Raw genomic sequence first — 17,939 nt, forward strand, 5'->3', positions numbered from 1 at the left:
AAACAGAGGATTGCTTATTTGTAGTGCAGGGCCCTTTGCACATTTCAAATCATTGATTCATTGTTTAGTCTAGAAAAATTATGCTTATATGGATTGCTCTCTGAAGTGAAACAAAAACAGTAAAAAAGAAATCTCATGAACACATCACATTTAGCATATGTGTGGGAAGTAATACTGTAAGTTATCTCGCTTGCTAGGTCATTACTCATATCCTTATCATAATCGTTTTTTATCTGGATGTATCTGCCTTGCTTAGTCATCTCAAATCTCAGTCTGTTGTTGACAATTGATATTTACATTTTCTACGCTGATGTATTGTTACCAGCTGTACTCAATTGTAAAACTGTATTTTTTCTATAATTATGAAGGCACTTTCTGTCCTGTTTTCTGCAGGTCTAAAACAGAGACACCTGGGATATGAAGAGGTAAGCACCCCATCCTATACAAAAAAATAATAAATGAGGAAAACAGTTTAGATAATTTTTTACCTTGATCAGTATATTGAAAACATAAGTTATTGCAGTTTCGGTATATTGCAATATATTTCTATGTTAATATATTTTAAACATATTTGCAATATATTCTTGTGCTGAACACCATATTTCTCAGTATATTACAATATGGTTTATTTACATATAGGATTATTGTTCAGATTGACCTCACACTCACAGACATGGCTGGCAGCCAAATGACCAGAGAGAAATGTCCTGAATAATGTTCTTTGGCAACAAAACCAATATGCTGTCTTCCACCTCACTAAGCTCTCCACTGACAGACATGCATATCAATCCACAGAATTCAACACTAACTACAACTATGCTAATTATATACAATGACACCGTGACCATTAAATTTGAAATGGAGTTGAATTCTTTTTAGAATGTGATTAATAAATATGAATACAATAGTGTAGCATAATACCAAGTCATTTACCGACAAATACAACATAAAGGCTGAATTTGAGGTGGTTTTGTTGTCCTTATTATCCTTCAGTCAAATATTGTAAACCTCTGGTCCTCTTCAGCGGATGGGTAATTCATCTATTCCGTAGGACAGGGAATTGTACATGTTATTTTTGTGAAGTCTCTCTGTCTGTCTGTCTGTCTCTCTCTCTCTCTCACTCTCTCTCTCTCACACACACACACACACACACACACACACACACATTTTTCAGTCAGATAAATTCAGGCTAACAATATTAACAAAATTTATTTGCATTGCAAATAAACATAGACATCCATTTTACATTAAACGGAAAAAGGTTACAAATATAATAAACAGCCCCCAACCTCCCTGTGCCCCCAGCAGAGAGAAAAGATGAGCTGAGGAAGTGAGTTCTGCTTCCTGCTGAGGAAATAAAGATGGAAGAGGGAGAGATTGTGTGTGTGTGTGTGTGTGTGTGTGTGTGTGTGTGTGTGTGTGTTTGCGTGCGCGGGTGCGCGTGTGTTTGTGTGTGTGTGTGTTTGTGTGTGTTTGCGTGCGCGTGTGTGCGTGTGAGAGAGAGAAAGATTGTGAGTGTGTGGTGTGTGTGTGTGTGTGTGTGTGTGTGTGTGAGAGAGAGAGAGAGAATCATTCTGAAGGTACAGAAGTCAGGGGGTCTTCCTTCCTTGTAGGAGCTGCCCTTCCTGTCAGTGAGTTGAACTTCATTTCAAGGGCTTTTAAACCTGTCTCCTCTCTCAGAGGCAATGGAAGAGCCTCTGCGAATGAATACAACTTTTGAAGAAAGTGACAAAAATAGCTCTCAGACCCACCACCCACTCTCCCCCTCCTCCTCCTACTCCTACTCCTCTTGGCTGTGTGGTTAATTACTCCCATCCTCCAGAGCAGCAATTATCGGTTGCCATACTCGCCAGTACCATGTTTTGGAGAGAGGATTTAGAAAACCGCTCACAGAAACCCCAGCACATGTGTAACGAATGAGAGAGCGAGAGAGAGAGAGGCAACAACAAGTGAGACACATAAAGTAGAAAACAGTAAAATGACTCAGGTTTGAGGGAGAGAAAGCCGCAGCCCGTAAAAAAGAGGCCGTCCGAGATTGGCAGGTATGCGAGGATCCCGGCAGGACGCTGGGAACGGCCCAGCTCCTCACACGCACATGCCCCGCGTGGCCTTGCCGAGCCCCGCGTTCGTGATCCCGGCTCGTTTGCGCTTTAAGTGTTTTCTATATAAAAACGCGCAGCTTTCTCCCCCTGCGGAGCTTGGCTCGGCAGTTTGAGCACGCGGTCGTAAACGCAAACACGGAACGGAGGGGGGAGAGAGAGCCTTCCAGACGCTCCCTCTCCCTCACTGCTGCTCCTGGCGCGGACATGCAAACGCAGCGCCCTGTCAGTCCGTCACTCCGTCAGACGAGGTGTCAATCCGCCCTCACCTCTCAGCGGAACGGGGGCGGACACGACCGGTTCTGTCCAGCCACAGCTGATTAAAACGAGCTTTGGCTGATAATTGCTGGAATGTTCTGTGCTCTTTCTCTGCGGCTCCGTGTGGGTCCTCTCTCCCCTTCCAGTGACGGTAAAGTCCCGCTTTCCTGCAGAGAAAAAAAGAACCTCTCTTAGGTTGCTTTGCTCACCTCACTCACACAGGGTATTTATGTGCTGTTGGGCTTTTCATCCCTTTCAAACAGCATTAAACAGGGGGGTTCCTCCATGTTGCATCCACTGGGGTGATGCACGGTAGACATTTTGTGCCACAAGAGGCAGGCATTTATTCATTCATTCATTATTATTACATCGCATTATTGTCATTTTGCAGGCACTCTTAGGCTTACGTAGGTTACAATTTTATCGATTTATACAACTGGACATTTTACTCTGGCAATTCTGGGCGAAGTACCTTGCCCAAGGGTACAGCAGTGGTGCCACATCAGGGAATCAAACCAGCAACCTTTTGGTTAGGAGTCCTGCTCCTTACCGCTATGCTACACTGCCACTCCACTGGAGTATGATTATAGGGCAGGAGTTAGAGAGCCAGACCTGGAATTTTGCCAGGGTACCTGGGAACCCCCTTTCTTTTGCAGTAAGCGCCATGGGATGTTTAATGACCACAGTAAATCAGGGCCCAGGTTTAACATCTCACCCAAAAGACTTCATCTCCCTACAGCACAGTGTCCCTGCCACTATCAGTGCCGGGACATGAGCCTTTGCACTCGGTCCATTAGCAGTTTGGCATTCCTCAGCCGTATGGCAGGAAAAGGCTACAGGGAGGTGCGGCCGCAGGCATCAGAGCGGAAGACAACAGGCAGAGGACAGCGTGTCTGAGGAGGGCCTGCGGAGCGTGCAGAGCGTGAGGAACGTGTGAACATGTGTTCCGGTGGAAGACAGGAGGAACGGCGGAGGGAGAGACAGAGAGAGAGAGAGAGAGAGACGAAGCCGACACCGTGACTGGAAGTGACTCTTTATCGGAGGCCGAGCCGAGAACTGCAGGGCCCTGTGGCTGTGGCAAAGCACAAAGGAGAGCTCTCATGTGTGACGGGAATAGAAATGACATTTTCTGCGCAGAGTCTTCGGGTCCTAAACAGATTAAGATGGCCTCCTCCCTCCCTCACCCTCCCCTCTTTCTAATCCCCCCTCCCTCTGCTTCGCTTTTTTGCCTGCTTTCTTCCTCAGCTGATGTCCTCTGCTTGAATGGGCCCACTTATCCCAATAAGGAACTCAAGATGAGTTCGGGGTTTTTTTTTCTTTTCTTTTTTTTTTCCTTCTCCTTGTAGATTGGGTCATGCGACCATGTTTAGAGTCAGGCTCATGCTAGTCATATGAGCTCCGGGCTTTTCAACATATTGGAGTAGTAGAGGGATAGAGATAGAAAGTGTGTTAGAAGTAAGAGGAAAGAAATAGAGAGAGAGGGGAGAGAGGGAAAGAGGGAGAGAAGAAGAAGGGAGGGATAAAGGATGGAGGATTTGGGGTGGCGTGTGAGGGCCATGGGCGTGGCGTGCGTCCAGAGGTGCTGCTGTTGCTGCGGGGTGGAGAAAGAGGAAGGAGTCAGGAAGGAGGAGGAGGAGGTGGAGGAGCGGCCGTCAGCGGAGAACAGGAGTGAGGAGTCGCTAGACCTGCCCTCCGCAGAGGTAGAGAGACTCGCGCTTGTCTGTGTTAGCTGGTCTAGGCTGGTTTGAGCTGAGCTGAACTGGGCTGGGGCCGCACTCGTTTGAACGCTTGCAGCCCATTGGTTCGCCTTGTCCCCGGATTGTGACATCAGTGCTGCGGGTGGCTCGCAGGACGCTGTGACTGGTGACGTAATGCTAATGTTGACTTTAACTCCCACCAATGGACTGTGCCATGTAGCCTGCTACACCATGTCTATGGAGACTGGTAAGCAGGACTATTTTATGATTAGGGGAATGTGCACTGTATTCAAAACAGCATGAAAAAGGGGACATCCTTCAGGGCTGTAGAGGTGACTGCGTGCAAAGTTGCTGAGTGCGGGGTAGGATTATTGGGCGAGTGCTTTTTGGGTACGTCCTCACCGCAATTTACAGGAGTGGTTAAGAACATCGTATCACGGCATCTCCTGGCAGGAGAGTGCCCTAAAGTGCTTCCTGCCCACCTCTGTCATGCAGCGCTCTAGACGAATCCCGCCGAGCCAAACGAGCTTGTTCTGTAAAAGAGCAGCGTCGACAGAAACAGAGAATCACCGAGCGGGAAGTGACCCCATGGGGGTGATTGATAACAACCCTAAGGCAGCTATAAGGCAGCTGTAAGATTTCCTATCTGCAAAGCTCACACTAAGTGGTCTTCTTATGCCGTAAGGTTCAGCACCATTTTATTCTCTCGTATCCTTCTGTCTGTCAGTCTCTCTCTCTCTCTCTCTCTCTCTCTCTCTCTCTCTCTCTCTCTCTCCCTCTCCCCATCCCTCTCCCCCTCACTGTGTTGTAAAATCATACTCTCCCTCCGTGCCACTGACAGATACCATAAAGAAGACGTACTGCTGCTCCACATAGCTGTGGTGCTCTAGGGTGTGTTGTCACATTATCATCTTTGCAGTGAAATGTTTCCCAGAGTGCACCTGTTAGGTGTTAGGAAGCAGTGGCTGTGCCCGTAGATGCACACACACACACACACACACACACACACACCTTCAGACAAATATAAATCTCTTTTTGCATCTTTTTCACATGCCTATTCAAACAGGCCATAGTGTGTGCACATGTGTGCCCATGTGTGTGCACGTGTGTGTGTGTGTATGCGTGTGTGTTTGTGCATACACATGTGTATACATTATGTGTGCAGTACAGGTTTGTGTGTATTTATGTGTCCATTGGACAGTGTTGTGACAGTGATTAAATTATTTATGGATCCACAAACCCCCTGCCTCTTAATTCTATGTCTAAATCTTTCCTTCCCCCAGCTCAGTGACCTGGAGGACACCACCTACTCCTCAGAGCCCCAGCCTCATTGGTTCCACACACTGCAGGTCCGCCGGTTACGGGTTCAAAGGTCACGGAGCAACAGTGACCCTCTCGGCGGAAAGAGTTTCGAGCAGGAGTTCCAATGGGTAAGCACCAGGGGGTGCTGCTTGAGCTCTTTACCTGATATACTCCATTGTGCAAATTACTCATCAGCACAATTAACTATTGGCAAAACTGTGTCTCTCTGTGCTCCTGGGTCTTGTGTCCTACAGAAAACAGGTCTTCAGTTCGGCACAGCAACCTCTTATCTGAATCTAGAGAAACTTGGAGAAGGAGCATACGCCACTGTGTACAAGGGAATAAGCAGGTGAGCACCAGACACATTGTTATGCCCCACCCAATGAGTCAGTAATGGCATCGCCTCAGCCCTTTGTCTGCTATGTTTAACTGCGCTCTGGGTGACTTATGAGCGCTGACTTGTTTGTCAAAGGTCATGTGGTTCTACCAAAGAAAAAGGTTTTCCTGAGTCCATTTGCAAGGTTGTCCCACATTATCAGGCCCAGAAACCATAAAACCTTTTTTATCGCAGTGTTTTTTGCTACATTAGGTCATGCTTAGCAAAAATCAAAAACTGCCAAAAGGAGTCCAGGAATGGCAGCCGACGCGGATCCGCTCTGAGAAGCGAACGGCATCACGTCCAGCAAGAGCGGCCCTATTTCACGGCAGGAGCTGGCCGTCTTGGCGAGGAATCCGCAGGGAATATTTTAGGACAGTTGTTGGGGTGAACGCGTTCGTTGGACGGGCGACTCGTTAGGGTTTGGCAGCCCCTACGCTTTTATTGTTCTGACTTTACGACGTGGCGGCGCTCCACCGTGGGTTGAGTCTGACTGCCGCCAGCTGTGCAGGCCCAACTACCACTCAAACAGAGTCCGTCCTCTTTCCACAGGATAAACGGTCACCTGGTCGCCCTGAAGGTGATCCGCATGAAGACGGAGGAGGGGGTCCCCTTCACGGCCATTCGGGAAGGTGAGAGGGGGGTGTGGGGTATGATAGTGGCAGGGAGAAGGACTAGTAACCGAAAGGTTGCCAGCTTGATTCCCTGCTGGGGCACTGCCGTGGTACCCTTGGACATAAATCTCTCTATAAATCTCTCTGGATGAGAGTGTCTCCTAAATGCAAATAATGTAATGTAATAATGAGAGGGCTCTCCCTGTGCACCAGAACTGAACACAGCACACAGTTCTGCACATGGCGCGCAACTTTGCAGGGATCGTGGACGTTAGCACACCTCAGAGCGTAAACCATCTGTAGATCTGTGAATGTGTTATCGCCGTAACAACGACATGTTTTACATTTCCCGGGCGCGTTTCCTTCGCACGTGTCACACGTGCTTTTTTTGCCTTCCCGCTCCAGCCTCGCTGCTCAAAGGCCTGAAGCACGCCAACATCGTCCTGCTGCACGACATCATCCACACGCGAGAGTCGCTCACCTTCGTCTTCGAGTACGTGGTGAGTGTGGAGCGCCGTCCTCACATCCCTGTCTGTGCCTTCAGCGGCTGGCGCTGTGCCTGTACAGTACCGGGCAAAAGTTTGGGCACACCTTTCTTTCTTTGCTTTTTCTATTTTCCACATTTTAGGATTATAGCTTTTCGTGGCTAACTGTCTCACTCTGTCCCTGTCTCTCTCTCTCCCCCAGCAAACAGACCTCGCCCAGTATATGACCCAACATCCTGGGGGGCTACACTCCCATAACGTCAGGGTAAGGACAGAGCTCTGATTGGACAGCTGGGGTGTATGCCCTAAATTTGCCCTTCTTGGGTGAATATATGCAAACTGTTGCAACTATTAACCTTACCAGTAAGAACCAAACGTGCAGGGATCTTGTGCATCACCATGAAGTACTCCTGATTGCTCTCATACTCCTGAGGGGGTGTTACTGAGTGTCTGTGCGTGTGTGTGTGTGTATGTTTGTGTGTGTGTGTATGTGTGTGCGCGCGTGTGTGTGTGTGTCTGCGCGTGGGTGAAGGGACTACAGTCTCTAACCCCATTACAATCAGAGCAGCAGACCCATGGTCAACTGAGGTACCTGCCAGAGGCTGCTTGAGTGACAGGCAGTGGAATGGGCAGGGGAGGGCTGGTCAGAGGACATCATGGCTTCCTTTGAGCAGTGTTTGCCTCCTGCTGCTGTTTCTGAATACAGCATGTCAGGGTAGAGAGGGGTCCAGGGCTCGCCAATTGGGAACATTTGCACCTGCAGAAGATCAACCCCTCTAACGTGCATGTGGAGCGAGAGTGTGTGTATGTGCCGGCCTTTTTTTGGGCATCCCATCGACCCCGCCACAGCTGGGGAGGGGGGCGGGCGGGCGGGGGCCGGCTGTGACCCTGTGTTTGGGTGCAGGGGAGCGAGAGCCCTGTCTTCCTGACGGAATCTGACAGCCGTGTCAGGGGGGCCTCCCGCTGATCGCCCCACAGCCACAGCGGGCCCAGCCGGGAAACCAGAAACAGGTGCACAGATGAAAGGGGAGTCGTCGGGGGTTGGGGGAGAGACAAGACTGTCTGTAACCACCCACCATCCACCTTCTGCTCATTTCTGCTCATCAACCGGCCCTGACGCGTAACAGGAGAACCGGAGGAGACTTTTACATTCTGGGTTTATTATCTTACGCCCAAATCAGTTGCCATGGTTATCGCCGGGGAAAAAAACCATGTCTGCGTCTCCTCACTTCTCAACTGACTGTTTTTTTTCCCCTCTTCCTCCTCTCATTTGTTTCTCTCATCTGTCTCTCTCTCTCTCTCTCTCTCTCTCTCTCTCTCTCTCTCTGTCTCTCTCTCTCTCTCTCTCTCTCTCTCTCTCTCTCTCTCTCTCTGTCTGTCTGTCTCTCTCTCTCTCTCGCTCAGATCTTCATGTTCCAGCTGCTGAGAGGCCTGTCGTACATCCACGGCCGTAGGATCCTGCACCGTGACCTGAAGCCCCAGAACCTGCTCATCAGCTACCTGGGGGAGCTCAAGCTGGCCGACTTCGGTGGGTGCTGCACTCACATGACCACCACGCCAAGGGGCCATTTTCACCGAGCTTTAAAGAAGATACAGTCGCAGTTTTTCACATTTCACTGGTGTTCTTTTAACACCATCGCCACTGTCATCATGTGACTTTTCCCCCTTCAGTGTAATCGCCCAGTTTGATTGGCTCTCCTTAGTGTTGCTATGCGATTTATACCCCACTGGGGGGGGCAGGAATTCATCAGTGGCCGCAAGACCAACCCACAAACCCATCCCCTAATCATGTGTGCTATGTGACTCTGTTATATGGACACACAATAGAGACAACTGCAGCTGGCAGAAGTAAACTAAGGCAGAATGACTCAGGCCCTGTCAGGTGGTCTGCAGTTTGCAGTTTGTCCATTCCAGCGGGCCGGTGGTGTAAATACCGCTTTTATTACAGTGAAGGGACATTGGCTTTCATCCATGAAGCCATGTACCATCACTCATTTTGTGAACATTTGTCTTTTAGATTTCAATGGTTTTCCTTCACTGCTAAGTGAAAACTGCTAAAAAGTACAGGAAAACATATTAGAGAAAATATGCGAAAACATAATTAAACAGTAAAAAGTAAGCACATAGTGCCTTTCGGTCATTCTTGTCACTTCGTCAGCAGCCATATCCCATGATGCAAGCGTGTTACAGGAGGCTTGATGGGTCCAGCTGGGTAATCTTCAGGAACAGTAGTGTAGCAAAGTAATAACAGTATGAAAGTCTGGACTCTTGGTCCCACACATAGACATTATGGTGTTACCTTTTAGGGCCTCTCAGCAAATTGCTGGATCACCTCAACGACCTCTTTCTAACCCTTAACGTTTCTTCTGTGCATTTGTCCTGCTCTCCTTTTTTACGTTGGAGTTATATTAGAGAATATGATGCAATGCAGCTGGGTGAGTCAGGATCCCTGTGGGATAAACAGTCTGTGCTCTGCGCTTACTCCCTCCCGGAGACCCTCCGCAGCAGCCAGGGAGTGAACCGGCTCCAGCGGGTTCGGTCCAAACCCATAAACCCCTCTGCCCACCATCCCCGGTCCAAAACCAGGCTTTTTACTGGGCTTGCGGGCACCTTGATCACAGTGTGAAACCTCAGCAATCTGCCTACGGGAGTCCTGCCCAACTCTGTCAGGGAGGGGTCGTATCCACACCCCCCCCCACACACACCCCTTAGATGTTTACAGCTTTAAGCTGGACAATATGAGAGATTGAACCCTTTATGTTCCCTGAGGTCGCCAAGGTTCAAAACTAATATTCCATAATGCAGACTCTGCAAAGGGTTTAAAACAATTAAATGAGCGGCTAGCCATGCCAAGAAATATGCGCATATCGAAAGTCACTCTGCGTTACCTCCTGTGTTAAGGTCTGGCCCGGTCCAAGTCCATCCCCAGCCAGACCTACTCCTCAGAGGTGGTGACGCTGTGGTACCGCCCACCTGACGTGCTTCTGGGATCCACCGACTACTCCACAGCCCTTGACATCTGGTAAGTGACCACCACAACCCTGAAGCACAGATTGAAGTGGGGGGAGGACCGGAGGATCAAATCATTCAAGTCAACCCCCTGGGGGTGAGGTCATTACTCAGACCCACCTGCAAACCTCAAACTTTTCCTAACTAATGCTCGCATAACACAGGAAGGAGTTCAGCTAAGCCCCCTTACAAATTCTTTCAACAATCTCTCCATGGTCTTAAGTATCTCTGTGTGTTACAAATTCTGTTACTTTTCCAATAAAAGACTTTTGGCAGGGGGAAGATGTCCCCTGACAGATATCTAGTTACTGTTAGGCAACATATGAAAAACAAATGTTTGGAAGTTGAGACGCTGGGCTATTGTTTCTTTCATAGCTGGCAAGACTGTAAGGGCTCGTAGAAATAAATAGGAGTAAGCACTGCCTAAATATCCTTCTGCACATGAATTTTAATCGGAAAAGCTCTGTTTGACCGCTCCAAATATTTTGGGGATTTAGGCCCTGCACGTTTATGACTGCTACAAATATCCCAGCCAGATTATGAGCAGTTTATTTCAAAAGATAAAAAGAGCACATTTCAAACATGCAACCTGATATTAATTAACTTTATTTGCAAAAAATGTGATATTTGGAATTGTTATTTTTTAATTGTGTTTGTTTTGGCTCCCATTAAGAAATACTTACAGTCAATGCATTTAAACTGCATGTATGTTCATAAAAGTCGAGAAAGTCTGAGCTCAACAAGAAATGCTTAATGGCAAAACAATCTGAATGAATCATTGTGTACATATAGTAACACCTTCATATTCATTCCGTTTCCTGGTGAGGTGTTTTTTCAAACGCCTTCCCCATAAGCCAATTTGAGGACCTTCCTCTGGTATCTATGGATCGATCCATTCTATCTGACAACATTGATGTAAGGCATGGGCTAACCTGTGGCCAGAAAGCATTGATGAATCCCCCCCTCACTCTCTCAACGAAGGGGTGCGGGCTGCATTTTCATCGAGATGCTCCAGGGGGCGCCAGCATTTCCCGGTGTGACAGATGTCTTCGAGCAGCTGCAGAAGATATGGGCGGTGAGTGAGAAGGGACCACTCGCGCACATAGAATACTTCTATGTCTCCTCTGCCTGCCAAAACCCGAGCAAACAGCAACAGTAAAATATTCCACAGAGGGTTAAAAAATGCAGACTCAAAATCTAAAAAAAAAAAACTCCTGCCGGAATGAGACCTCTTAGTCTTCCTCTTCTAATAATAACCATTTATTCATTTAGCACATACGCGCATTCACAGAAGCTTATGGAATTTAATCTGGTTCCATGCATCAGTTAATCAGTAAATGAGATTTCTCTGACAGTTTTGGCATCACAGGGTGACAGAGCACTCCACAGACAGCATTAATCCAAATGTAAATGAATGAATATAGATGCGTGAAGGCAGATGAACAATCAATAACAGAAACAAATAATCTGTAGTAAATCATTCACACACAAGGTTACAAAACGCAATGAAACCAGCAAATAAAACATCCTACAGGCGTACAAAAAAATGACAGTCATGACCAGCCCAAAGTCCCAGTAGGCAGTCTCTCTGGGTCTTTGTGTGTCTGGCTCTTATTTGTTTAACAGTAAATTAAATCCATTCAATTCAAACAATGTGGACACCAACACAACAAATATAATGCTATCATCAGAGTGTAATCCACTCTAAGGAAACTGCTCACTACAGGCGGAACAGCCAAAGGCTTCACTGGGGTGGAATTCTATCTGCTCATGTCACAGAATCTGATGGCTTATCTGCAGTGTAATGGCTGCATTACTCACGGGTCGAGCGTGGTTCTGATCTAATCGATCCCTCAGTCTAGACTCCCACTGCGGATCTTTCCGTGTCACGGGAAGTCACACCGGCCTTCGTGTCTTAATGGGTCAGGCCGTATATCTCACAAGCCGGAGGGCGGAGCTATGCCCTGTTATTGTAGCCTGGTCGGGGCCCTGGGGGTGACGGCGGGCGATGTTATCTGCTGTGTCCTCAGGTCCTGGGAGTCCCTACAGAGGAGACCTGGCCAGGAGTCAGCGAGCTGCCCAACTTCAAACCAGGTCAGAGATTCGCTCCTCAAGCCATTGTTTATTTATCCGGGGTTCTATGGTGGGGGGAGCATAGCCCCTCTCAGGTCGGGGTGAAGGGGTGCAGGGCAAGTGGATCAGTGTCTTAAAGGAGAACTCACTTTAACAGTTCAAACTCATACATAACCGCACGTTACATTAGATTCATTTAGCAGACGCTCTTACTCTGAGCGATCTCCAGTGCAGAGAACAGATGTGCATCCATTCAATTTAAATGAGCACCAGTGTAAGACCAGGCTAACAGCACTCCCACACCAGTAAGTGTAAGCACAACACTATTGAAGCCCTACCACAAGTTGACTCGTGCTGACCTGAAGTGAAACTCGACAGCCTAGGAACTAAGGGAAGCCAAGAGCAGACACTACCATGCATCACAGTCGCTGGATCACAGTATCCATAACACATCACAATACTGCATGTAAAATAAGCAGCAATAAATACATAAAGTAAGCAGAAATTAATATGTGTTATGATGTGTATGAAGTGGTTACTGACATATGGAGGAAGGTTCTGACTAGTTTCGTGTCACCCCGCGGTGCAGCCACACCCTCATTCTCTGGCCGACGACACAAGCAGATCTTACTGCCAGCCAGAGATTTTCCTTACAATGATTAGAAACATATGCAATGCTTTTTAAGAAGGTTTTTTATGCATATAACTTTCTCAGTTTAAGAGACCAAGAATCATGCTGAAAAAAATATATTGTGAGCATATCAATGTGTGGTTTTTGCAAGGCGACTGTTGTAGTTTTTCAGTTAACAGTGAAAATGTGACTTGGTTTAATATGCTTAGCTGTGTATATAAGCATGACGTGTGTCATGGAATATATAAAGTTTTTGGCCCTTTAGCTTGTTTGTTTTTCTGTATTTTAATTAATGACCAGAGCCTTCTTTTAAAAAGCGGTTAATGGACAGTTAGACCGTGACCATATTGTGATACTCCCCAACAGCAGGGGGCAGCATGAGACAATGTGAGAGCACGTCCCCTGCCTTGGCAGCTTGCAGCTGTGACTGTCTGTCTGTGGAAAACTCAATGAGAGACAGGGCGCCATGCTGTGATGCAGGGGAAGTGAGGCTTTAACACTGCCAGCACATGCTGCTCGCAGGAAAACGAATGGCTTTAAAGCCTTCCACACCAATTGGGGATTTTCACCGGGTTTACCCGAAAAAGTGGAACTCATATTCCATACTCATATAAGTTCCATGAACTTATATTCCATAAACTCATATTCATTACAGTTTTCCACCCTGTGCCCACTGTCGCCACACAACCTTCGCAAACTTTACGAGACTAATATTGCTCTGCTTTTCACAGCAAGGTAGATAGATTTCTAGTTACTCCCAGCTACTATCATATAGGAAAATACATGCTAGATTGCTTCATAGATGTGGGAAATGAGGATTCTGAGTGACCAAAGTACCACCCTTAGAAGGACAAAATTACCCCTCGGTGGCCCCCTGTGGTCGCCTGGAAGCTTTCACTATGGTCCTGAGATATCACAGTGCTGTATCTCCATGTGGCTCAGGGTATTATGGGTAAATTTACCACTTGCTGACGTCATCATGACTAATGGCTGTTGAGCTGCATGTGTGCCAGGTCAGCTTTCTGCACCAGGTATAGTGACAATAAATCAGCAAGAAGCCCATGTATTCAGTGGCAATTAAGCCACACACCTGGCACACCCCTCAAACGTATGCCTCAAACACACAGAGGTTTCAGTTACCATAACAGGCACCAGAAAGAGTTTCAGGTGTTCAGTCAAGTGCCTTTCCAGACTCCCTCCTGTATGTGAGAGAGTGTCGGACGTTTGTTGTCATGATGCTCTTTATGAGAATATATGGAAATCTCATTGAGCTGGGTGTTGGCTTGAAGAAAGAATTATGGTTGGAGAGGTGCTGTCATCAATTTAGAGAGTACTTTATTGTATGTGCATATGTGTGTGTGTGTGTGTGTGTGTGTGTGTGTGTTATGTTTGTGTGAATGTCAGTGTTTCTGAGTCTGATTCACTAAATATGATACGTGTTGAAAAGTTTAATAATACATTCTGTGAAAGATTCTATGAGATACATAAGAACTACATAACACATTATACACAAAACATGAACACTTGTGCCGTGACATAGACCAAATTTTATATATGATGTATGGTGACATAGCACTTTGTACATCTTTAACAGTACATGTTTAGAAGTTTTTGAATGTTTATGAAGCGCTTATTATGATTATGTAACTCTTACATGTATGTAGGACCCTTAATAGAAACCCTTAGAAGCAGACAGCAGACGCCACAGTATTTCCACTACAGGTTTGAGAAATTTATTTCTTTAATGGAAAGAAGGAAATGATTTCATTCTCATATAGTCCTTCTAAAGGCTTACCAGAAGCAAATGCTTTACTGTTGCCATCATAAAGAAAAGCAAATAAACCCTGAACACACTCACACACGCTTATGCAGGAGATGAACTGCCAACAAACCCGGAGTACAATTAGATACAATGAGTTAACGTAATTACAACCGTAATACAATAACAGTACAAAACAATTGTTTCTATGGAGGATAAGACTCTGTTGAGGGCAGTCAAATGCAGTGTGTTATTAAAATGTGTTGAGTTAACACACATTTTAAAAGCTCCTAGGTGAGAAAATACATACACTCAAAAACATATATATGTTTACTCAACAAATCTAAATGTGGATGAGAAGCATACTGTACTGCCGTCCCATAATGCCTTTCCTGGGCCGGGGCTATGTCTGGCATGGGGCCTCTCTCCCCTCTATCCCCTCTCCCTGGCCCTTCCCTCACGTGGTGCCTGGCAGCCAGCAGAGGCTGAGGGCTTGGAGCAAACATAAGCATGTGTGTAATTTTATACAGCCATACCGTCCGCCTTGCATGCCAGTTCACACATCCGCTTTCCCCACTGCTGGTCAGCTCATACATATTTAGTCTGCGCTCACACACACACGCTGACGCGTACATACGGTTTCCTCAAAACACACACACACGCACACGCAGCCACACGTACACACTTATGGTTCTTTCTCTACATGCATCCATAATTACAGATTACAGTTCCTGCACTACACACACATACACACACGCACGCACACACACATACACACGCACACACATTTATGGTTCTTTCATCACACGCATCCATAATTACAGATCACAGTTCCTGCACTACACACACACACACACACACACACACACACACACACACACACACACACACACACACACACACACACATGCACGCACACACACGCACGCAGTCTGAAGTCAGGCTGTCCGGCTCTCTCTCCCCGTGTTGTTTCTCTCGGAGGCAGGATCTAGGCCACACATGCTTTCCATTTCACGAGCCATTACGTCACCGCTGCCAAAATAACGGAATCAGGTTTTAAAACAGAAAAAAAAGTCAAAGGCAACTCAGTTTACAATATAATGATTTCCTGTTGAAAAGACATTAATCAAACTGCGATTGCAAGCTTGAAAAAAGAGCCGTCTGCCCAGAGCACTGGTTCCCAGTGTTGATGAGAAAAATTCCAGAAAAAGAGTAGCTTTTTAAGGGAAGAAGTAAAGAAAAGGGATGTGTGGGTCCAGATGTGCAGGTTTTGGCTGAGACATTAAATATGAATTTCCTCAGTCTCCAGTCCACCACTCTACAACCCAATATATCAAGAGGCATAAATATGGTCAGCACTGTCTCTGGTGTGACAATGATAGAAATGGATTTGGAGTAAAGTATAGTGATATTGGATTATTATGATAAGCCTATTATCAAGGCCTGTAAAGCGCTTAGATTTAATGAAACCAACTGGTAATTGGCTCGCTAGATGGGGTATTCACCCCCACAGGAGGGATGCAGTAAAGTCTAGGTTGAGCTTTATGAGTGCCGTCAAATTTAGCTTTGAAGAAAGGCTTACGAAACAGAAAAAGCCTCCCCTCTCGGTGCGGTCATCGCGCGGGTTCCGCTGTCCTGACTCACCTTGCTGAGCTCGGTTTTATTTTCTGAGCTCTTTCAAAGTCGTCCAAACCTCAGAGAGAAACACATGTTGAGCTTGAAGGGCCGCGGCCTGCATCCCCCCCCACCTCAAATTTCCAGTAATGAACAGAGGGAGCCGCCCTGGACCGTTGGAGAAGGAGGAGAGCGCGCGTGAGCGGACCTGAGAAAGATGGTTCCGCACACAGCTCTGCTGCAGAATACACTGCCCACACAGAGAGGCGCATGCCTGAGATTCTGCACCCTGGTCAGATCTCATTCTGTTCTACAAACATACACTCACTCACACACACTCACACACACTCGCACACACACACACACACACACACACACACACACACACACACACACACACTCACTCACACATACACACACATACACATGCATACACACACACACACACACACACACATATACACATGCATACAAATACACTCACTCACACACACACACACACACACACACACACACGCATACAAATACACTCACTCACACACACACACACACACACAAACACATGCATACAAATACACTCACTCATACACACACACACACATACACATGCATACAAATACACTCACTCACACATACACACACACACAAACACACACATGCACACACATGCACATGCACATACACACACACTAGTTCACATCCAAATACAGACATACATATACACATTAGTGCTGATGAAATGGGAGAGGAAATTATTCCTGCTTTCCCCATTCCTGTATGAGACCAAACTACATCTCCCTCTGACCGACAGCATATAGCACATACCACATAGCCCACAAGCGGGCAGTTAGCACATAGCACCCAGGCCTCCAGCAGAGAGTTAGTTAATAGCACATAGCCCTCCAGCAGACAGTTAACACATAGCACATATCCCTCCAGCAGATAGCAGGTTCCAAAAAGGAGGTAAAAAAAGCTGTGAGCATTCTGCGACGGAGCAGAATTTGTGATAAGCAGATGAAACAGCAGGGCCTCCTGGCACTGCGCGGGCTGTGATGGCTACAGTCCCGGTAACTGTGACCCCTGCAGGGGGTGGGGCAGCTGGCAGGAGTGACAGAGTCCTGAGTAAAGCCTCACAAATAGGTGAAACTTTGATATAAAGACATGAACTGCTGCAGTGAGGAGGAGGCGTTCGCACCTGGCAGATGGAGTCTCCGGGGGGGTTGGGGGGGGGGGGACGTGCAAGCGGACCGGTGAGGGTGGACAAGGGGCAGGGCCGAGCAGGTCTCACGCCTCTACGATAGAGACAAACAAACCCCCTTTGCACATTTGACAGAACAGGCCCTTACGCAGTAAGAAACAAAAAGGGATATTCCACATTTGAAGAGTTTGTGGCTATGTAGTATTTCAAAATGTTTCACTTTAAAACATAATGGCACCCTGCTGCTGGGTCTCTTATGAAGGAGGATGTGTGGGGGCAAACACACACACACACACACACACCATCACCGCTACTGCTCAGACCACATGATTTGAATAAATCAGACTGAGCAGCTTTCAGCAGAGGAGCCCCGGTGGCCTGCAGATGGGAGAGGACTGACTGTACAAAAACTACATCCATGTCAGAGAGTGTACGTATGAGTGTGTTTCTGTTTAAGTTTCTGTGTGTGTGTGCGTGTGTGAGGTTGTGTTTGTGTTTGAGTGTGTGTGTGGTTTGGGAGTGCTCATGCATAATTCTCTATGTGTGTTACCAGTATATCCAAAAAAAAAACAGTGCCTGCTAATTTGGTAATTTTACACTTTTACCTTTGCAGTAGGTTTGAAATTGAGTCAGGGAATACCATTTTCAGGGATTTAATGAAAAGCTTGATAGTCGCGATGCTGAGAGCTGACACTCTTTGGCATGAGGCATCATTCTCTCTGTATTTATCTCCTCTGTAGGCAGGAGCACAGCGATTACACTTTAATTAAAACATCCTGAGATTCACAGCTGGGCTCAAAGGCCTTTCACTCACCCTCATCTCT

The 17,939-nt window shown here is 46.9% G+C and overlaps 1 protein-coding gene across 1 annotated transcript in view; it reads left to right on the forward strand.

Moving 5' to 3' along the window:
- Positions 1 to 17,939, forward strand: part of cdk15 (cyclin-dependent kinase 15) — a 38,704-nt gene that overhangs the window by 4,078 nt on the left and 16,687 nt on the right. Inside the window, exons 2-11 of the mRNA XM_036541409.1 lie at positions 394 to 425; positions 5,338 to 5,484; positions 5,611 to 5,705; positions 6,285 to 6,364; positions 6,752 to 6,846; positions 7,034 to 7,096; positions 8,236 to 8,359; positions 9,733 to 9,853; positions 10,822 to 10,915; positions 11,871 to 11,934. Of these exons, the coding sequence (XP_036397302.1) occupies positions 394 to 425; positions 5,338 to 5,484; positions 5,611 to 5,705; positions 6,285 to 6,364; positions 6,752 to 6,846; positions 7,034 to 7,096; positions 8,236 to 8,359; positions 9,733 to 9,853; positions 10,822 to 10,915; positions 11,871 to 11,934 (915 nt within the window). The remainder of the gene's footprint in view (positions 1 to 393; positions 426 to 5,337; positions 5,485 to 5,610; positions 5,706 to 6,284; positions 6,365 to 6,751; positions 6,847 to 7,033; positions 7,097 to 8,235; positions 8,360 to 9,732; positions 9,854 to 10,821; positions 10,916 to 11,870; positions 11,935 to 17,939) is intronic.

This window comes from Megalops cyprinoides, chromosome 11 (genome assembly GCF_013368585.1).
Source record: "Megalops cyprinoides isolate fMegCyp1 chromosome 11, fMegCyp1.pri, whole genome shotgun sequence".
In the NCBI taxonomy this organism is placed as follows: Eukaryota; Metazoa; Chordata; class Actinopteri; order Elopiformes; family Megalopidae; genus Megalops; species Megalops cyprinoides.